The sequence below is a fragment of the Stomoxys calcitrans genome, chromosome 2 (assembly GCF_963082655.1).
Source record: "Stomoxys calcitrans chromosome 2, idStoCalc2.1, whole genome shotgun sequence".
In the NCBI taxonomy this organism is placed as follows: Eukaryota; Metazoa; Arthropoda; class Insecta; order Diptera; family Muscidae; genus Stomoxys; species Stomoxys calcitrans.
Genome location: NC_081553.1, coordinates 204,943,164 through 204,966,911, shown reverse-complemented (window position 1 = coordinate 204,966,911; position 23,748 = coordinate 204,943,164). Strand labels below are relative to the sequence as shown.

At 39.2% G+C, this 23,748-nt stretch overlaps 2 protein-coding genes across 2 annotated transcripts; one reads left to right on the top strand and one right to left on the bottom strand.

The window, feature by feature from the left end:
- The first annotated feature begins 13,631 nt into the window (after positions 1-13,631).
- On the top strand, positions 13,632-13,964 carry LOC131994828 (uncharacterized). Its single transcript, XM_059361744.1, has one exon. It carries the CDS (start codon positions 13,632-13,634, stop codon positions 13,962-13,964), a length of 333 nt encoding a protein of 110 aa, XP_059217727.1.
- A 4,306-nt stretch (positions 13,965-18,270) lies between these two features.
- Positions 18,271-18,711, bottom strand: LOC131994827 (uncharacterized). Its single transcript, XM_059361743.1, has one exon. It carries the CDS (start codon positions 18,709-18,711, stop codon positions 18,271-18,273), a length of 441 nt encoding a protein of 146 aa, XP_059217726.1.
- Positions 18,712-23,748: the final 5,037 nt, after the last annotated feature.

Sequence of the window (23,748 nt, the reverse complement as noted above, 5' to 3'; positions counted from 1 at the left end):
CTCTAGAAGTTCAAAAAGTCAAGTCCCCCGATCTATTTATATGACAGCTATATCAGGGTATGAACCGATTTGAACCATACGTGGCACAGTTGTTGGATATCATAACAAAATATTTCGTGCAAGAATTTGTTCAAATCGTATAAGAATTGCGCACGCTAGAGGCTCAAGAAGTCAAGACCCCAGATCGGTTTATATGACAGCTATATCAGATTTTGGACGGATTTGAACCATACTTGGCACAATTGTTGGATATCATAACAAAAAAAGGTGGTGAAAAATTTATTTCTAATCGCATAAGATTTGCGCACTCTAGAGGCTCAAGAAGTCAAGACCCAAGATCGGTTTATATGGCAGCTATATCAGGTTATGGACCGATTTAACCCATACTTGGCACAGTTGTTGGGTATCATAACAAAACACGTCGTGCAAAATTCCATTCCATTCGGATAAGAATTGCGCCCTCTAGAGGCTCAAGAAGTCAAGATCCAAGATCGGTTTATATGGCAGCTATATCAAAACATGGACCGATATGGCCCGTTTGCAATACCATCCGACCTACACTAATAAGAAGTATTTGTGCAAAATTTCAAGCGGCTAGCTTTACTCCTTCGGAAGATAGCGTGCTTTCGACAGACAGACGGACGGACGGACAGACGGACGGACATGGCTAGATCGACATAAAATGTCGCGACGATCAAGAATATATATACTTTATGGGGTCTCAGACGAATATTTCGAGTAGTAACAAACAGAATGACAAAATTAGTATACCCCCCATCTTATGGTGGAGGGTATAACAATTTTCTCTCAAAAACTCATGTGCAAACTGGAACGTTAGAAGACAACATGGGAGTGAGAGCAGAAACAACGGAGGACAAGTTGAGGCTTTTGATGAAAACACATGTTCCACAGGATACGACGGGACTCACGGAGACACCGAAATCTTGGAATAATGAGGTTGATCGAAGTCCTTTCATAACTGAATTTATGGTCAAGGAAGCCTTGAGGAGCTTAAACGATTTAAGTCACCCGGACCTAATGGAATATTTGCGGCTTTACTACAAAAAGAGGCCGACTATCTGGCTCTTCATCTGGACACAATTTTCACAGCGTGCCTAGGACTTGCATATACTCCGAAAACCTGGCAGGACGTAAGGATGTTGTTTATACCCAAGCCCGGCAAGGCAAGTTATGCGACACCAAAGGCCTACAGGCCTATAAGCCCTGCGTCCTTTCTATCCAAAACCATCGAACGCATTGTGGATACCACGATAAAGAGTAGGACATTCAGCGAACAGCTCAAATACAAACAGCATTCCCATGTCAATAGAAGGCTGCCCTGCACGGGGTAGTGCATAAAATAGAAAAATCCTACGATGCCATGATAAAGTGTGGGCAACCACGAGTAGGGCATCCAGCAAACTGCTTAAATGCAAACAGCATGCCTATGTCAAGGGAAGGTCGGTGGAGACTGCCCTGCACGAGGTTGTGCACAAAATAGAAGAAACCTTCGATGCCAAGAAGCACGTATTGGAGGTTTGCATTGACATCAAGTGGGCGTTTAATAATGTGCGGACCGATGCATTGATCCAATCCTTAGACCGGTACCAGGTGGACCGGCTCCTTAGAGACTAGAGACTAGATAGATATATGCTAAGGAACAGGTGGATAAATTAAGGGTCCCATGACGTAAATATAAGGGAGAAAGTGGCACAAGGCGACATTTTATCACAAATCCTTTGGAAGACCACAATAAATAACCTATAAAGGATGCTGATTAAGGAGAGATTTAAACCTATGCTATGCAGAAGATATTATAATACTTCCTAGGGGTAAGGATCCGAACCAGCTATGCAGAAGGGCCGAAAGGGTCTTGCATATGGCATATGACTGGGCTAGACCCAGGAGTTTCAATTTTCACCCAGAGAAGTCTGAAATATGCATGTTTACGAGGAAGACAAAGGTGACGCACCAGGTTTCCTCAATAAAACGACTTCGACATATGACAAGGTCAAATACTTAGGAGTGATCTTAGATAGGAAACTTAATTGGAAGTGTCACGTTCAGAAGCGTACTGAGAAGGCTTAGAGATGTCGGGCGCTATGTAGACAGGATGTAGGTTCAAAATGGGGACTGAATTCGAGGATAGTCAACTGGCTCTACAGGAATCGTGATTAGACCAATACTTACTTACTCCTCAGTAGTTTGGTGGACTGCGATGGAGAAAAAGTTCAACGTAAGGATAATACAACAGGTCCGGAGAATAATTATCTTGGCATAGCCGGAGCGATGAGGACCACGCCCACTAGGGCACTGGAGACTATTCTAGATACCCGACCCATTGACATACAGATAAAATGTGATGCAGCCACTGCGGCTATCAGACATAAGGCGATGGGATAATGGATTGGGGATGGGAGCAGGTATAATCGAGGCAACGATTGGAAGCCTGGAAGGAAAGGAAGAGGTTTCCGATCGGATACCTGAGACGACACTTGAGGTCGAACGCGAGACACTGTTGCCAGCGGCACAGTCTTGAACTGACGGAACCCTAGTATTCCCGTCTGGAAGATCATGTTACACGGATGGATCAAAGCTAGAGGAAAGAGTTTGCGTAGAGGTCTACATTGAGAACGCAGGGAATTAAACTTGTTTAAGACTGCCTGACCATAAAAGGTCCTGAAGGCGGAGATCCGGGCGATCACGGAATGCATGAGGAGGTATGGTGTTAAAACGAGACGTTGAGGTTGAGCATCTTCTTTGCCCGCCATCGGAGGCCATCGTAACGCAGAGGTTAGCAACTTCGCATATGAGGTTGAAAGCCTGGATTCGAATACTAGTGAGTCCATCAGAAAAATTATCTACGGTGGTTATTGCCCCCTAATGCTGGCGCCATTTTTAAGATACTACGCCACGGAAAAATTTCTCCTATACGAGGTGTCGCACTGCGGCGACCCGTTCGGACTCGGCTAAAAATAGGAGGACGCTTATCATTCAGCTTAAGAACATGAAGCGGATATGTGTAAAGTTTGCCCTCGGGGAAGATGGTGAGAATATGTTGGAGCATTTTCTACGTCATTGCCCGGCTGCAAACAAACAGCTGTTGGAATCACCCTATAGCCTTCAAAAATTTAGATATTAAGCTGAAATTTGGCACAGATACATTTTTTTAATGCACGATGGTTAAGTACTTGAACGGGCCAAATCGGACCATATTTGGATATAGGTGCTATATAGACCGATCTGCCGATAAAGGTTTTAATTCCCATAAATGCTTTATTTTCTATCCGACTTTGCTGAAATTTGAAACAGTGAGTTGTCCAAGGCTTCCAGACATTTGACCCAAATATTGGTCAGATCGGACTATATTTAGATATAGCTGCCACATAGACCGATATGCCGTTAAAGGGTCCGAAACCCATAAAAGCTTTAGTTATTACCAGATATCGCTGAAATTTGAAACAGTAAGTTATTTTAACCCTGCCGACATCTGGCCTAAATATGGTTCAGATCGGACTATATTTAGATATAGCTTCTATATAGACCGATCTGCCGATAAAGTGTCCAAAGCCCAACAAAGCTTTATTTATTACCCGATATCGTCGAAATTTTAAATAGTGAGTTGGTTTAAGCTTCCCAATATCCGACACACATATGAGTCAGATCAAACTGTATAGATATAGCTGTCATATTGACCGATCTTTCAATTTAGGGTCGTTATCCCATAAAAAGTAGATTAATTATCTGAAAATGTTACTTGCATATGAGTTCTCGGGACCTGAATAAAATCTGATCGAGACCAGCTTCTTTTAAGATATAACTACTAATATAGTAGGGCGCCCCGGTAGCCGAGTTGGTAGCGTGCTTGGATTACTAGTGCAGGGGTCGTGGGTTCGATTCCCGCCAGAAGCCTTGGTCTGTCCCTACTGTGGTATCACAATGGATTTAAAAAATGGTCTAAGTGAGTCTGTAAAAGACTGCCACTCTTACCTAACCTAACCCTACGGATATAGTAGTGGGGTTATAACAAAATAGGATAATTATTATATCCTTGTTTAATTTGGTCCAAATCGGTCCAGCTTTGGTTATAGGTATTTAATGCCTTTTTATACCCACGACCGAAGGATGGGGTATATTCATTTTGTCATTCCGTTTGCAACACATCGAAATATCCATTTCCGACCCTACAAAGTATATATAAATCTAAGACGATCTAGACATGTCCGTCCGTCTGTCTGTTGAAATCACGCTACAGTCTTTAAAAATAGAGATATTGAGCTGAAGTTTTGCACAGGTTCTTGTTTTGTCCATAATCAGGATAAGTTCGAAGATGGGCTATATCGGACTATATCGTGATATAGCCCCCATACAGACCGATCGGCCGATTTAGGTTCTTAGGCCAGTAAAAGCCACATTTATTATCCGATTTTGCTGAAATTTGAGACAGTTAGTTGTGTTAGGCCCGTAGACATCCTTTGTAAATTTGGCTCAGATCGGTCCAGATTTGGATATAGCTGCCATATAGACCGATCCTCCGATTTAGGGTCTTAGGCCAATAAAAGCCACATTTATTATCCGATTTTGCTGAAATTTTAGACAGTTAGTTGTGTTAGGCCCGTAGACATCCTTCGTAAATTTGGCTCAGATCGGTCCAGATTTGGATATAGCTGCCATATAGACCGATCCTTCGATTTAGGGTCTTAGGCCAATAAAAGCCACATTTATTATCCGATTTTGCTGAAATTTGGGAAAATGAGTTGTGTTAGGCCCCTCGACATCCTTCGTCAATTTGGCCCTTATCGGTCCAGATTTGGATATAGCTGCCATATAGACCGATCCTCCGATTTAGGGTCTTTGCCCCATAAAAGGCGCATTTATTGTCCGATGTCGCCCAAATTTGGGACAGTGAGTTAAGTTAAACCCCTTGACATAGTTCTGCATTATGGCAAAGATCGGTCAAGATTTGGATATAAATAGCTGCCATATAGACCGATCTCTTGATTTAATATTTTGGGCCCATAAAAGGCGTATTTATTGTCCGATAAAGCCGAAATTTGGGACAAAGAGTTAAGTTAATCCCCTCCATATATTTCTGCAATTTGGTCTAGATCGATCAAGATTTGCATAAAGCTGCCATATAGACCGATATCTCGATTTAAAGTCTTGACCCCAAAAAAGGCGCATTTATAATCCGATTTAACTGAAATTTGACACATTGACTTATGTTAGGCTTTTCGACATCTATGTTGTATATGGTTCAGATCGGTTTTTTTCAGCTTTAGCTCCTAAAAGGACCAAAATTTTGTTTATACGTAATCGAACAATGACTTGTACTTATTAGTATTTGGTCCAAATCGGATCATATTCCGATGTAACTGCTATGGGACATAAGATATGCAATTTTCACTGGATTTTGATGAAAGGTGGTTTACATATATACCCTAGGTGGTGGGTATCCAAAATTCGGCCCGGCCGAACTTAACGCCTTTTTACTTGTTGAATTTTGCACTCGTATTGAGACTTTAAAGAAAACGCTTCACCCAAAATTTTGTAAAGATCGGTTGAAAGTTATATATGGGAGCTATATCCCAATCTGCACCGATTTTGAGGAAATGTTACACACATGTGAGGACGTTGAATAGAACAACCCATGGCAAATTTTGTAAAGATCGGACCAAAATTGTGGCTTCTATAGCCTTTAAAGTCCATATAGAATGAAAGATATATATGGGAGCTATATCTTAATCTGATCCAGCTTATTTCAAAATCAATAGCTTTTGTCTTTGGGCCAAAAAAGAGACTTGTGCAAAATTTCATGACAATCGAACATTAAATGCGACCTGTAACTTGATCACAAGAATTCATGGATAGATGGACAGACGGACAGACGGACAAAGCTAAATCGAATCAGGATGGGATTCTAAGCCGATCGGTATGCTTAGCAATAGGTCTAGCTCTTCTCCTTCTTAGCGTTGCAAACAAATGCACAAAGTTATCATACCATGCACCACAGTGGTGGTATAGAGTATAAAAAGACCACAATCGGAATCGGAATATGAGCCAATTAAAAATATTATCAAGAAAAAATGTGATTTTAGAAGAACATATTCGGGTAGTTGGGAGTCACCGTGGTGCATAGGCTAGCATGCCCACCTATCGTGCCCAAGCGTGCGGGTTCAAATCCTGCCGGCGAGAACACCTTAAAACATTTTTCAGCGGTGGTTATCCCCTCACCAAATGCTGGCGACATTTGTTAGTATTTCAGCCATGTATAACTTCTTAACCAAGAGGTGTCACTTTTCAGTGACACGCCGTTCAGACTCAGCATAAAACAGGAGGTCCCCTGAGCTTAAAGTTGAATCGGGCAGCACTCAATTGATATTGTGAGAAGCTAGTTTCCCTTTCATTTGTTCCGCAAAGGGATTGGGTTTGGGAAACACTAAATATTCGGGTAGTTACTTGTTTAAATGTATAAACATTTCTATATATTATTAGTTGTCAATTCTAACTTGTAAACGATAGTTCATTTCATAACCGATTTACATATGTTAGAGGTTTACAGCCCTTCATGGGTGATTAATTTGGGTCTTTTGCAAATGTTGTGATGAAATGGGCATGCGTGCATTCCCCAAACCATCCATAAACCAACCATTGAATTGAATTGTTGAACAAGATGTGATGTTGTTGCATAGCATTCAAATTGGTAAGATTGAAACAATAAAACTTGACTTAATGTTGGTATTATTTTTTTTCATCGTTTTTTTTTTTTTTTTTTTTTTTTGAAGCTGTCTCTTTACTAGTCGTTGTTATTGGCCTTTTTTGTTAGTTTGACTATTTGTTTGACTTTTGTTGTTTGACTGGGATTTTTGAGTGGCTTTACGAATTTTTACAAAATGCAAGACACAGTTTCATATGAAGCGTTAGCGGTTGAAGACGTGTTGCTCGGTTCAATTTAAAATAATTTTTGAAACGAATATACTGAAGGAGATTTTAATAAAATTGTGTTTAAATTCATATAAAAGTTTGAAGGAAAATTTTATAAATCCTGCTAAAGCAATGTGGTCTTTAATGAGGCATGTGGTCAAGATTTTTGTATTGTGCGTGTTTTGCTGTATAACAACAACAACAAGGGCTTATTCGCGGGATATAGTGAATAATAAACCACAGCTAAAAGAAAGGCGTAAGGATGAAAAAAATTTTGTTTTTTTATGTCAACTTTAAAGACAATGAAATAAAAAAAAACTATAGAAAATAATAAATAAAAGTCTTTATTGGTGAAAACAAAACTATTCCATAACATCATATAGGAAAAAAAAAATAAACAAACAAGTTAAAAGGCGTTAAGTTCGGCCGGGCCAGCTTTCTTCAAAATTCGGTGAAAATTTCATACCTTATGCCCCATATCAGTTATATCAAAATATGTTCCGATTTGGACCAAATACTAATAAGTACAGTAGCAATATCTAAAAATAAACCGATCTGAACCACTGTCCCATATTTCCAGAGATCGGTCTATATGGAAGCTATATTCAAATCTGGAACGATCTGGGCAAAATTGAAGAAGGACGTCGAAGAGCCTAACTAAACTCACTGTCTCAAATTTTAGCGACATTGGACAATAAATGCGTCGCTTATGGCCCCAAAACCTAAAACCTAGATATCGGTCTATATGGCAGCTATATCCAAATCTGGACCGATCTGTGCGATATTGGAGAAGTATGTCACGGGGCTTTACTTAACTCACTGTCCCAAATTTCGGCGACATCGGACAATAAATGAGCATTTTATAGGCCCAAAACCTTAAATCAATAAATCGGTCTATATGGCAGCTATATCCAAATCTGAACCGATCTGGGCCAAATTGAAGAGGAATGTCGAAGGGCCCAACACAACTCACTGTCCCAAATTTCAGCAAAATCGGATAATAAATGTGGCTTTTATGGGCCTAACACCATAAATCGGAGGATCGGTCTATATGGCAGCTATATCCAAATCTGGACCGATCTGGGCCAAATTGACGAAGGATGTCGATGGGTCTAACACAATTCACTGTCCCGAATTTTATCAAAATCGGATAATAAATGTGGCTTTTGTAGGCATAAGACCCTAAATCGGAGGACCGTTCTATATGGCAGCTATATCCAAATCTGAACCGATCTGGTCCAAATTGAAGAGGCATGTCCAGGTGCCTCACTGTCCCAAATTTCAGCAAAATCGGATTATAAATGCGCCTTTTATGGGCCCTAAGACCCTAAATCGGAGGATCGGTCTATATGGTAGCTATATTCAAAACTGGACCGATCTGACCCAAATTGACGAAGGGAATAGAAGGGCCTAACACAACTCACTGTCCCAGATTTCAGCAAAATTGGATAATAAATGTGACTTTTATGGGCCGAAGACCCTAAATCGGTGGACCGGTCCATATTGCAGTTATATTCAAATCTGAACCGATCTGGTCCAAATTTAAGAGGCATGTCCAGGTGCCTCACTGTCCCAAATTTCAGCAAAATCGGATAAAAAATGTGGCTTTTATGGCCCTAAGACCCTAAATCGGAGGATCGGTCTATATGGCAGCTATATCCAAATCTGGACCGATCTGAGCCAATTTGACGAAGGAAGTAGAAGGGCCTAACACAACTCACTGTCCCAAATTTCAGCAAAATCGGATAATAAATGTGGCTTTTATTGGCCTAAGACCCCAAATCGGCGGATCGGTCTATATGGGGGCTATATCAAGATATAGTCCGATATAGCCCATCTTCGAACTTAACCTGCTTATGGACAAAAAAAAAGAATCTGTGGAAAGTTTCAGCTCAATATCTCTATTTTTGAAGACTGTAGCGTGATTTCAACAGACAGACGGACGGACATATCTAGATCGTCTTAGATTTTTACGGAAATGGACATTGTGTTACAAATGGAATGACAAAATGAATATACCCCCATCCTTCGGTGGTGGGTATTAAAATATTAAATAAAAGTGTTTATTGCTGAAAACAAAACTATTCCATAACATCATACAGGAAAAAAATAAACAAATAATGTCAACCAACTAAAATAAACCTGTAAGGAAAGGGAAAAATTGGGCGGAACCGACAATACAATTAAAACTTCGGGCAATATACAATTAAAACTTCGGGCAATATATAAATATATATGTATATGAGAGCTATACCTAAATCTGAACCGACTTTTTAAGTAATCGGTTACAAATTGTGTTTATTACAGCCTTATAAGTGTAAATCAGGCGATACATATATATCTTAACCGATTTTGATGAAATCTCGCAGATATGCTAATTTCAGTAGCAAAACAAACCGTGTCAAAATTTGTGCAGATCGGTTGAAAATTGTAGCTACTACGGCCATTTAAGTGCAAATCGGGCAATACATATATATGGGAGCTATATCTAAAACTGAACCGATTTCGATGAAAATTTGCATATATGTTAAAATCAGTTACGAAACAGTCCGTGCCAAATGTTGTGCAGATCGATTGAAAATTGTAGCTACTACGGCCATTTAAGTGCAAATCGGGCGATACATATATATGGGAGCTATATCTAAAACTGAACCGATTTTGATGAAAATTTGCATATATGTTAAAATCAGTTACGAAACAATTCATGCCAAATTTTGTGCAGATCAGTTGAACATTGTAGTTACTACGGCCATTTATCTTCAATTTGGGCTATACATATATATGGGAGCTATATCTAAATCTGAACCGATTTTTACCAAAATCAATAAAGTTTGCCCTTGGGCTAAAAAAGCGACATGTGCAAAATTTCGTGATTACTGGACAACAAATACGATCTGCACTTTAATTACAAGAATACATGGATTCACAGACGGACATGGCTAAATCGAATCAGAAAGTGATTCTGAATCGACCGGTATACTTATCAGTGAGTCTAGCTCTTCCCTTTTTTTAGCGTTGCAAACAAATGCACAAATCTATCATACCCTGTACCACAGTGGTGGTGTAGGGTATAAAAATATATTCAAACTAGCTGGACAGGGCCCGCTGCGCTGCGCCTTCTTTTACTCTCTAATATGTCTTTAGGGTGGGGACACTTCACCCTGAATGTGGATATCGTGCTACTGTAGCACATGTCCGCCAATGATGCTGAAGGCCTGCGTTCGAATCCTGGTGGAACTTCGGACAAAATTTAAAGCGGTGGTTGTCCCCTCTTAAGGCCGGCGACATTTGCAAGGTACCATACCATGCATGGTCATGTAAAAAATTCTCCCCAAAGAGGTGTCGCACTGTGGGACTCCGTTTGGACTCGGCTATAAAAAGGATCCCTTATTGTTAACAAACTCAACTTGAATCGGAAAGCACTCATTCAAGGGTTAAAAGTTTGCCCCTGCTCTGTTCCTGGGTAAATTTATACTCTACGCCCAAACGAATGTTAGAGTGGACAAAATTTCGAACTAATCGCATTACCAATCTCCGCGATCTGGTATTTTTGTAATTAGGGTAATGAGAAGTGCTTTTTAGGGGAGACATTTCGACTCAAATATGGATATCAAATTCATGTCCACCCCCAAATCCCTTTACTTTGAACCCCATATTGTCATGGTCGGTAAGTATGAACCGTTTGAAGTGTGTTTTGGGACTGGGGAGGCCACCGGCACTTTGACCTGAAAATAGATATAAAATTCGTTCTATACTCCCAAATACCGTTGATTTGAGCTTCATATTGCTATAGTCGGAAATAAAGTTCAGTTTTAGGGATGATTTAGGGCGTACCCCCAAAATTGGATATCAAATTCGTTTTCTACTCTCAAATACGATTCATTCAAGTCCCATATTGCCATAATGGGTCAATAAATATATTCGACGTATTTTTTAGGAGGAAAAGAGCCACCTTAACTTGAACGCAAATTTTAATGTCATATTTTTAATCTACTCCCAAATATCTTTCATCCGAATCCTATATATAGCCATGGTCGGCTGATATGCCCATTTCGGGGTATTTGGGGGTGGGGCGACCTCCCATTACTTAGACCTAATTGATAGCAACGTCGAATATATCTGATTGGAGGTGTATTATTGTTAGGGCGGCCCGCTGGGTACTTGGACCCAAAATTTAATATGATATTCATTTTCTAGTCTCGCATACCTTTCATTTGATACCCATATTGAGCCCATCAGTCCTCTTTTGGAGGATCAGCCACCATCCGATATCTAAAAATTATATAACCTATGCTTCCTTTTTTTAATCACGGAACAAACAAACAAACCGAGTCTCATATGGTCATGATGGGTCATATGCCTATTTGATTCGTAATCTACAGATTCGTAATCTACTCCCGAATACCTTTCATTTAAGCCCCATATTGATATGGACAACCAATTTGTTTGCTTTTAGATATTTTGGGGTTAGGGCAACTTCCTGGGTACTTGGACCCAATTTTTTTATACCATATTCGTATTCTACTCTTCATTACCTTTCATTTGATATCCATATTGTCTTTATCGGTCCACTTGTGATTTTGGGTGGTATTTTTGGGGTAACGGGGAGGGTCCGCCCCCTTCCGATATCAACAAATTATAAAGCATATTTCTTCTTCCTGACCATATCCATAATCTACTCCCGAATACCTTTCATTTAAGTCCCATATTGTCATGTCATGGTGTTTTGGGGTTAGGGCGGCCCCCCAGTTATTTGGACCCAATTTTTATACCCTCCACCATAAGATGGGGGGTATACTAATTTCGTCATTCTGTTTGTAACTACTCGAAATATTCGTCTGCGACCCCATAAAGTATATATATTCTTGATCGTCGAGACATTTTATGTCGATCTAGCCATGTCCGTCCGTCTGTCCGTCCGTCCGTCCGTCCGTCCATCCGTCCGTCCGTCCGTCCGTCCGTCTGTCTGTCGAAAGCACGCTAACTTCCGAAGGAGTAAAGCTAGCCGCTTGAAATTTTGCACAAATACTTCTTATTAGTGTAGGTCGGTTGGTATTCTAAATGGGCCATATCGGTCCATGTTTTGATATAGCTGCCATATAAACCGATCTTGGGTCTTGACTTCTTGAGCCTCTAGAGCGCGCAATTCTTATCCGATTGGAATGAAATTTTGCACGACGTGCTTTGTTATGATATCCAACAACTGTGTTAAGTATGGTTGAAATCGGTCCATAACCTGATATAGCTGCCATATAAACCGATCTTGGGTCTTGACTTCTTGATAACACGACGTGCTTTGTTATGATACCCAACAACTGTGCCGAGTATAGTTTTAATCGGTTCATAACCTGATATAGCTGCCATATAAACCGATCTTGGGTCTTGACTTCTTGAGCCTCTAGAGGGTACAATCCTTATCTGATTTGAATGAGTTTTTGCACGAAGTATTTCGTCATGATATCCAACAACTGTGCCAAGTATGGTTGAAATCGGTCCATAACCTGATATAACTGTCATATAAACAGATCTGGGGATTTGACTTCTTGAGCTTCTAGAGGCCGCAATTCCTATCCGATTTGGCTGAAATTTTGCATGACGTATTTTATTTTCACTTTCAACAAGTGTGTCAAATAAGGTTCAAATCGGTTCATATCCTGATATAGCTGCCATATAAACCGATCTGGGATCTTGACTTCTTGACCCCTAGAGGTCGCAATTATTATCCGATATGCCTGAAATTTTGTACGACGGATCCTCTCATGACCATCAACAAACGTGTTTATTATGGTCTGAATCGGTCTATAGCCCGATACAGATCCCATATAAATCGTTCTCTCTATTTTACTCCGTGAGCCCCAATGGGCGCAATTCTTAAACGAATTGGCTGAAATTTTACACAGGTCTCCAACATATAATTTAATTGTGGTCCGAACCGGACCATATCTTGATATCGTTTTAATAGCAGAGCAACTCTTTTCTTATATCCTTTTTAGCCTAAGAAGAGATGCCGGGAAAACAACTCGACAAATGCGATCCATGGTGGAGGGTATATAAGATTCGGCCCGGCCGAACTTAGCACGCTTTTACTTGTTAATATGAAATTCGTACTCTACTCATGAAAACTTTTCATTTGATTACCATATTGTCCCTATCGGTCCCCTTTTATTTTTGGGTAGTACTATTGGGGTAAGGGGGAGGGTCCGTCCCCCTCCCTACACAAATTCAATTTTATATGTAAGATGTTGTAAAAATGGATTTGAACAAGTGAAAACGTGTTCAATTGGGCCAAGCCTAACTTTGGATACTCAATACCATGGATATGTTTGGAAATCTATACTTACGTACTTTGATTGGCTATGACGGAACATTTAACCCATTCTGCGCGTTTTGTAAATCCAAATAAATTTTAACATTAATATTCAGTCGGTCTACCCTATGGTACACATTCCTTCCTCTTGTTTTAACATACTGTCAAACTCTGTATTTTTCAAAACTTCAACGTCATTTTGTTTATTGAAAAAAAAAAAAAACTAAAAGTAAATATAGTTTAAAATTTTTTGTTTCTGTGAAAGATCATCAAGCCAATCATCATGAAATTTTATCCAACCACCGATATAAATTTTTTCTATGACATACCGCCCATTTGGAGCCTCTATTGTCGTAATCCCCATAAATCATGGAAATGTCGTACACCTCAACCTCGCACAATGTTTGTCTACAGAGATTTGGAAGGAGCTGCCCTAAGAAGAGTTTTGAAGAAACATTTGTACTTCGATAAAAAGGAGTGCCCGCAATCTCGTATACGCTACGAAGCTTGTCTTCCCTCTTATTATGGGGTAGGTTGTCGCTTTATACGTCTGCAACGTGCACCACCGCTTGGATTCAAATGTTCACCCATGCCCATTAGTCTAAGAGCGGCTCGTGCTATCAGTGATAATTTGGCAAAATTAGCCAAAATCGAAGCTAATCTTGAGAAGCAAAATGGAAGTAGCACTCCTCAAAAGGAAAAGTCAAAAATTCAAAACAACAGGAAGAAGTAAAGTGGATGGTTTAGAAAAAAATGATTTTTACACACAAAGCTTGTATCATTATTTGTAAATATATGTATATACGGGGTTTCCAGAAAAGTCTAAGATATTCTGCATATGTACATATATTTATGTATGGTTATATGGTTTGTTTGTAAAAATCACCACAATTTCAAAGGACCCATGTCTTTAATTGCACCTTAAATTATGTTTATTATAATAAAATATTCGTTAAAATGTTAAAATTCTTCTCGTTTTTATACCCAACACCAACACTGTGGTACAGGGTATTATAAGTTTGTGCATTTGTTTGCAACGCTAAGAAGGAGAAGAGCTAGACCTATTAATAAGTTAACCGATCGACTCAGAATCACTTTCTGATATATATATATATATAGATATAGCTCCCATACATATGTATCGCCCGATTTGCACTTAAATGGCAGTAGTAACTACAACCGATCTGCACAAAATTTGGCACGGATTGTTTTGTTACTGATCTTAACATATCTGCAAGATTTCACCAATATCAGTTCAGATTTGGATAGTTCTCCCATATATATTTATCGCCGGATTTGCACTTAAGTTGCCTTCGTAACAACAATTTTCAAACGATCTGTTTGAAAAAAATTCGGTTCAGATTTAGATATAACTCTCATATACATATATTTATTGCCCGAATTTATAACTGTAGGGTAGGTGTAGGAATTTGCAAAATTCAGTAAATAAGTCCGGTTTGGGGTATGAACCCTAAAAACTATCAATATCGAGCTCCACTCTTTTTAAGACCCAAATTGTAATGGTGAGCAAATACGTCCTATTTGGGGGTTGTTGTGGTGGTGGGACATCCCCTAGACAGTTGGTCCCGAATGTTGATAACAGATTCGTAGTCTACTCCCAATGACCTTTCATTGGAGCCCCATGTTTCCATAGTCTGCAAACATGTCCGGTTTGGGGGATGGGGCGGCCACTCAGCGACTTGGCCCCGAAAATATATATCAGATTAGTTTTCTACTCTAAAATACATCTTATTTGAGACCCATATTGCAATGGTCAGCAAATACGTCCTATTTGGGTGGTGTTATGGGGATGGTGTGGCCCCATAGACACTTTTCCCGAATGTTCATAACAGATTCGTGCTTTACTCCCAAAGACCTTTCATTTGAGACCCATATGGCTATGGTCGTTACTTTTTCCTCTTTCGGAGGTGGTTTTGAAGAGGAGCGGCCCCCAAAACTCTTGGTCCAACATTGGGATATCAGATTCGTATTCTACACTCACAAAACCTTTTATTTGAGCATCATATTGCCATGGTCAATAAATAAGTCCTATTTGGGGAAGGGATGGACCCCCAGAAACTTGGTCCCACATTTGGATATTAGATTCATATTCTACTCGCAAATACATTTCATTTGACTCCCATATTGCCATGTTCGGTAAATATGTCCGATTTAGGATTATTTTGGGGGTTGGGGCGGTCCCTCAAACACTTGGTCCGACAATTGGATATCAGAAACGTTTTCTAATCTTAAATACCATTCATTTGAGTCCTATATTGTTGTGATTGGTCAATATATACATTTGGTGGGTTTTTGGGGGTAGGGCGGCCCCCCGAGCTCCCCCTCCGAAATTTGGATGCCACATTTTTGTTTTTAGAGTTAATATAAGAGAACACATACAATTTCGCTAAAATCGCACTACCCATCTCTGAGATCTGACATTTCTAAAAATTAGGATTAGGGGGAGGATCCACACCAATAAAAAATAAATCTACTTTTTATGGGATTAAGACCCTTAATTGGAAGATCAGTCTTTATGACAGCTATATCTATATAGTCTGATCTGATTCATATGTGGGTCGGATAACGGGAGGCTTAAACAAACTCACTATTTAAAATTTCGTCGAAATCGGGTAAAAAATAAAGCTTTTATGAGCTTTAGACCCTTAATCGTCATATCGGTCTATATGACAGCTATATCTAAATACATTCCGATATTTACTATATTTGGGTCAGAAGACGGGTGGCTTAAAACAACTCACTGATTCAAATTTCAGCGAAATTGGGTAATGAATGCAGCTTTTATGGGTTATAGACCCTTAAACGGAAAATCGATCTGTATGGCAGCTATATCTAAATATAGATCGATCTGAAACATATTAAGAGCGGATGTTGGGTGGCTATAAACAACTCACTGTTTCAAATTTCAGCGAAATCTGATAAAAAGTAAAGCTTTTATGGGCTTCAGACCCTTTATCGGCAGATCGGTCTATATGGCAGCTATATCTAACTATAGTCCGATGTAATCCATATTAAGGTCAGATGTCGGGAGTTTTTAAATAACCCACTGTTTAAAATTTCAGCGAAATCGGGTAATATATAAAGCTTTTATCGGCTTCAGGCCCTTTATCGGCAGATCGGTCTATATGGCAGCTATATCTACAAATAGTCCGATTTGAACCATATTAAGGTCAAATGTCGGGAGGCTTCAAATAACCCACTGTTTCAAATTTCAGCGAAATCGGATAAAAAAAAGCTTTTATAGGCTTTAGACCCTATATCGGCAGATCGGTCAATATGGCAACTATATCTAAATAAAGTCCAATATAATCCATATTTAGGTCAGATGTCGGGAGTTTTTAAATAACCCACTGTTTCAAATTTCAGCGGAAATCGGGTAATATATAAAGCTTTTATGGGCTTCAGACCCCTTATCGGCAGATCGGTCTTTATGACAGCTATATCCAAATATGGTCCGATTTGGCCCGTTCAAGAACTTAAGCAGCGTCCATCAGAAACACGTATCTGTGCCAAATTTCAGCTCAATATCTCAATTTTTGAAGGCTGTAGAGTGATTACAACAGACGGACGGACAGACACACGGACATCTTTAAATCGTCTTAGAATTTTACGACGATCCAAAATATATACACTTTGTAGAATCTGAAATGCGCTCTAGCCTTCTTGATACGTACGCGTATGTCTGCTTCCGAACCTCCGTCGTTTGTTATTTTGCTGCCCAGAATGTAATGCATCGAAATATAGATGTGACCTCCAACAAGGTATACATATTCTTGATCGACTTGACATTCCAAGTCGATTTAGCCACATCCGTCCATCTGTCCACATCTCTGTCTGTGGAAAACACGCTTACTTTCGCAGGAATAAAGCTAGTCACTTAAAACTTTTCACAAATACTTCACATTAGTGTAGTTCGGTTGAGATTGTAAATGGGCCATATCGGCCCATGTTCTAATATAGCTGCCCTATAAACCGATCTTGGAACTTGACTCTTTGAGCCCCTAGAGAATGCAATTCTAATCCGATTTGGCAATTTTGTGTCATGTATTGGGTTGCCCAAAAAGTAATTGCAGATTTTTCATATAGTCGGCGTTGACAAACTTTTTCAACGGCTTGTGACTCTGTAATTGCATTCTTTCTTCTGTCAGTTATCAGCTGTTACTTTTAGCTTGCTTTAGAAAAAAAGTGTAAAAAATTTATATTTGATTAAAGTTCATTCTAAGTGTTATTAAAAATGCATTTACTTTCTTTTAAAAAATCCGCAATTACTTTTTGGGCAACCCAATATTTTGTTGTGTCAACGAACAACTGTGCTAAATGTGGTCTAAATCGGTTTATAGCCTGATATAGCAGCCATATAAACCGATCTCGGAGGATCTTGCCTTCTTGAGCATCTAGAGGACGCAATTATTATCCGATTTGGATTCAATTTCACATGAAGTGTTTTGTTTTGACTTGCAACTACCACGATAGGTATGGTCCAAATCGGTTCATTACCTGATATAGCTCCCATATAAACCGATCTAGAGATTATTCTTCTTAAGCCTCTAGAGGACGCAATTTTTATCCGATTTGGCTGAAATTTTGTACAATGACTTCCCCTGAGACCTTTAAGATACGTGCCAACTATGGTATGAACCGGTCCATAGCCGTATATAACTCCCATATAATCCGATCCCCCGATTTTACCTCTTATCCGATTTGGTCGAAATTTTGCACAATGACTTCTACTATGGTCTCCCACATCTTAATCGAGTATGATCCGAATCAGTCCAAAACCTGATATAGCTCCAATAGCATAGCAATTCTTATCCACTGTTTGTCTGCAAAGAGATACCGAACGAAGATCCATGGTGGGGGGTATATAAGATTCGGCCCGGCCGAACCAAAGCTCATACAATTATAAAGATAAGCGCTAAGAACTTTCCTTACATACAAATTAAAAGTTGTACTGCTAGAAAATATCATTTATTATACATCAGTAAAAATTAATTCATTAATAACTGGTAATTCAGTGGTCATTTTTTTAAAAATCTATTTTTCTGTTTTTTACTTTTTCCCAAACTTTGCTGTTCTTTCTTTCGACGTTTTTCTTCTTTGGCCAATTGTTTATAATGCCCTTTTATTTCGCGAGCCTCTTGCAAATTCAAAGGCATCTCGGTACATTTAAAACCAGCAGGTGATGATTTTTCCAGCCTTATGAAACGTTGACCTACACCATAGTACAAGGGCAAGCAAGCTTCGGGACGTATGCGTGAACTTGACCAATTTTTAATAGGCAAATCATTTCGTTTGATACTTTCCATTTTCGCTCCCTTTAAATCACGCCAATATGAGATAATATGTGGAGATTCCATTGACGTCTTCGACTTCCACGATTTGTTTGGTGTGCGGGCATATAAATTCCAAGAATTGAACTCCCAAAAAATATTAGCATCGCCATTGGCATAGAAACGCATGATGAAATGACTAAGAGGAGTTTAAAAGAATTGCAGCAAAGATAGGATTTTTTTAGGATTTTAGAGAGAACAAAGAATTTTTTTTAATAATAAAAATATAAATGACAATGAAAAAACCATGTCAAAGTAGAAGCCTTTTTGAAATAATATTAGAATGTTACAAAGGCGTATTTATCATTTAAGTTAAAAATTTAACTTTAAGTTCAAAATTTCCCGCAAGTCGATCTTTTAACTGAAAACAACGAATGGTTAGATTAAAGTGACAGTAAGCCATCAGACTCACTTAGGCAAAGGAGAAGGAAAATGCCTTCTATTTATAAAACCTAGCTTTCATGTCGCTAGGGCATACCCACAGATTCCACATTCCCTGGAATGTGTTAGGTAGTTCTACTCTACAAATCCCCAGTAAAATATCTATGGCCCGGCACCCAGAAAAGGTAAATTTTGAACTGTCCAGCCATCACTTTTAGAGATCTGTGTAATTCGAGAGCATTTCTTGAACTCAAAAAAATAAATACTCCAGTGATCTAGTGGCTGTCTGGGAAGATATTTATGCAAACCGTCGCACAGTGGGAGAAAATCGAAAAAAACTAAAAAATATGCAGTGTTAGAATGGGTAGAGATATCTTTTTGAAATGTGTAATAGTGTGGGCCGGTCGGGACACTATGGAACTCAAATTAATGGTATTTGGGAGTTGTGTAAGAATTTGGTAAAGGGTAATTTTTTAGCCACTATCTTTTTGGCAACACTCGTTTAAACAGCTCACGCACATTTCTTGTTTTGTTTCACTGTCAAACATCTTCAGTTTAGTCTATAATTTAACCATGAATCGTTTTACAAACGAACAACGCTTGCAAACTATTGAATTTTATTTTCAAAATGCGTGCTCTGTGAAGAAAGTTCATCGCGCGCTTATTCCATTCTACGACGAAGCTCATTTTCGGCTCAATGGGAGCGTAAATAAGCTGAATTGCCGATTTTGGAGTGAATATCAGCCAGAAGTATAGCAGGAGCTATCAATGCATCCAGGAAAAGTCACCGTTTGGTACGGTTTATGGGCTGGTGGCATCATTGGACCGCACTTCTTCAAAGATGATGCGAATCGTAACGTAACTGTGAATGGTGAGTGCTACCGTGAGATGGTATCCAACTTGCTTTGCCAAAAATACAAGAGCTTGACTTGCATGGCATGTGGTTTCAAAAAGACGGTGCCACATACCACACAGCACGCGTAATAATGGACTTATTGAGCGGCGAGTTTTGGTGAACATTTTATTTCACGTTCGGGACTATTTTTTGTGGGGCTTTGTTAAACCTCATTTCTATACGCCCGCTTCAATTAACGCATTAGAAGACAACATTGAAGCATTTATTTGTGAGTTACCGCCCGTAATGTTGGAAAGAGTATGCCAAAATTGGACTTAATGAATGGAGCATTTGAAGCGCACTCACGGTCAAAATTTGCATTAAACATCAAATTATAAGGACCGTACTATCGATTCAAATAAAGATTTCATGAATTTTTTTGAATTTTGTGTGTTCTTTTATAGCTCTGAAAAAAATCACTGTTCATTAAAAATTGCGTCCAAATACCTAGGTAGTAGCCCCGACCACGAAACTACCTCAAATAGGCATATTAGACGATCAGGACAATATGGATTCATGTGAACGGTATTCAAGAGCAGATTAGGATTACGATCTGGAAGGAGCAATAGGCTTTATGATCTGTTGGTATCGAAAGCGGACCGTCACCCTTATCACAAAAGCACTGCCCAAAAATAAAATTGGAACTATCGGGACAATATTGTATTTGGAAGTACAGCACGAATTTGATATTAAAAATTGGGTCCAAGTAGGTAGTGAGCCGTCCCCATCCTAAAGCCCCTTTAAACACCCATATTGGCCGATTATGCCAATATGGGACTCAGATGAAAAATATTGGTGAGTAGAATACGAATATGGTATTAAAATTTGTGTCAAATTTTCTTGGAGTTACTACCATTCTCCAAAAACCCCTTAAAAACAGGCATTCAGACCGGGCATGTAATATCGGACTGAAAGTCATTTAAAATTAGAGCTCAAAACTTATATCTTTTTTCAGGATCATGTGTCTGCGTGGCAGCCCCACCCCTACAAGCTGGACATATGTATCGTTCATCGCTATATGGTACTCAAAAGAAAGCCATTCGGATATAGAACAGGGATTTGTATCCAATTCTGATGCCAAGAGTCGGGGAGCCCGCCCCACCCCCAAATTGCCATGTTCGGTAAATATGTCCTGTTGGGGACACCCTGGCATTTTGCCCCAGAAGAGGATACCAAAATCGTGTTCTACCTTCAAATATCTTCACTTTTACTTTAAATATACATCACTTGTCAAGATTGGTCAGTTAACCTATTTGGGGTGGTTTTAGGGGCAAGAGCGCCACCCATATAATTGGACACAAATTTTAGTTTCATATTCGTAATCTACTCCCAAATGCCTTTCATTTGAGCCCCATATATTGGGTTGCCCAAAAAGTAATTGCGGATTTTTTAAAAGAAAGTAAATGCATTTTTAATAAAACTTAGAATGAACTTTAATCAAATATACTTTTTTTACACTTTTTTTCTAAAGCAAGCTAAAAGTAACAGCTGATAACTGACAGAAGAAAGAATGCAATTACAGAGTCACAAGCTGTGAAAAAATTTGTCAACGCCGACTATATGAAAAATCCGCAATTACTTTTTGGGCAACCCAATAGTTATGATCAGCTAATATTACGATTTTGGGACTGGTTTAGGGGGTTGTGGCGGTCCCCATTTCTCGAATCTCATTTTTAATGTCATATTCGAACTCTACCTTTCATTTGAGTCTCATATTGGCATGACCGTCCAAAATGCCTTTATGGGGCGGTTTTAGGTTTGGGGCGGCTTTGGGCTTGGGCCGGTCGCCTAGATATTTGCAACCAATTTTTAATATGATATTCGTACTCTACTCTCCTACACCTTTCATTTGAGTTCCATATTGTCCCGATCGGTCCACCTTTTATTTTAGAATTGCTATGCTATTGGAGCTATATCAAGTTATGGTCCTATTTGCACCATAATGGAATGAATATTGGATCGGTTTTATAGGGGAGCTGTATTAGATCATATTTGACACATATATTGAAGGTCATGGGAGAAGCCGTTGTACAAAATTTCACCCAAATCAAATAATAATTGCATAATTCTTGAAAGTCATAACAAAACACGTCATGCAAAATTTCAGCGAAATCGGATAGGATTTGCGCCCTCTAAAGGCTCAAGAATTCAAGACCCCAGATCGGTTTATATAACAGCTATATCACGTTATGAACCGATTTCAACCATACTTAGCACAGTTGTTGGAAATCATAACAAAACACCTCGTGCAAAATTTCACACAAATCAATAAAAATTGCACCTAGTATTGGCTCAAGAACTCAAGATCCAAGATCGGTTTATATGGCAGCTATATCAAAACATGGACCGATATGGCCGATTTACAATCCCAACCGACCTACACCTATAAGAAGTATTTGTGCAAAATTTCAAGCGGCTAGCTTTACACCTTCGAAAGTTAGCGTGCTTTCGACTGACAGACGGACGGACATGGCTATATCGACATAAAATATTATGACGTCATGAATATATATATACTTTATGGGGTCTAAGATGAATATTTCGAGGGGTTACAAACAGAATGACGAAATTAGTATACCACCATCCTATGGTGGAGGGTATAATAACAAGTTTAATTAAGACAAGTCATGGGCAACGAAAATATGAGTGCGCTATAAAAGCGAATGGTAGCAATCTGTTCTCTGGATCGGACACAAATTGTGGTTTCTACAGCCTTAAAAGGCCATAACAGATGAAAGGTGTATATCTAACCGATTTTGACAAAATTTTTGCACACACACTTGGACGTCAAATAAATCATCTCACTCAAAGTATCGTAGGGGTCGAACACAAATTTTGGTTTCTTCAGCCTTAAAAGGCCATATTGGATAAAAAATATAAGTGGGAGCTATATCTAACTCTGAACCGATTTTGATGAAATCTTGCACACATATTGGGACATAAAATAAAACGCCTCATGACGAATTTGGTAAAGATTGGACGAAAATTATTGCTTCTACAGCCTTAAAAGGCCATATCGGATGAAAGATATATGTGGGAGCTTTATTTAAATCTAAACCGATTTTGATGAAATCTTACACACTTATTGGGACATAAAATGAAACGCCTCCTGCACAATTTTGTAAAGGTCGGACCAAAATTGTGGCTACTACAGCCTTAAAAGGCTAAATCGGATGAAAGATATATATGGGAGCTATACCAAAATCTGAACAGAGGTGGTGCAGGGTATAAAAAAAAACTTGCACGGGAGCACCACACAGGCTGGAACATTAAGGTCCGATCTGTGTGGTGCTCATTGCTGTCACGAGAAGCTAAGCTGCGAGCTACCTGGCGCGTCCACAGATTGTGGATAGTGGAATGCACCATACGGAGTAGCTGCGCAACGTCAGTCGTGGATAATCAGCGGAGAGGCTCAATGAGAGGCCGGGCAGCACCGGCTATTGCACAAATACAGAGTGCCTATGATGCTCGATATGACAAGGCGAATTATTGTCGCCTTTAAATAACCAATGGTCACCCTGTTCCCTTGGCGATCTGTTGTTTGGACTGGAACGAGCATGCTCACCTACAGGAACTTGACGAGGATCGCAACCTCCACATGAAAATGTGGCTACAACAACAATAGCAACAGGACGTAAAAATAATCCGAAGAAAGCTAAATCGGGCGAATAAAGTACATGCTGAAGCAATTCCAAATTTAATTCATGGATCTGTGCAACGTTTTTCAATATTTACCAATTTTCCCATTTTTGACAATGTACTGAGATCATTTACTTTCGAGTTCTTAAAATAAAAATCTTAAGATCGAGCGTTTGAAACTTAAAACACATGTTTTAGAAGGTTGCCATATTTCACGAACGTATTTATTTTCATACTACTACCGCCATCTA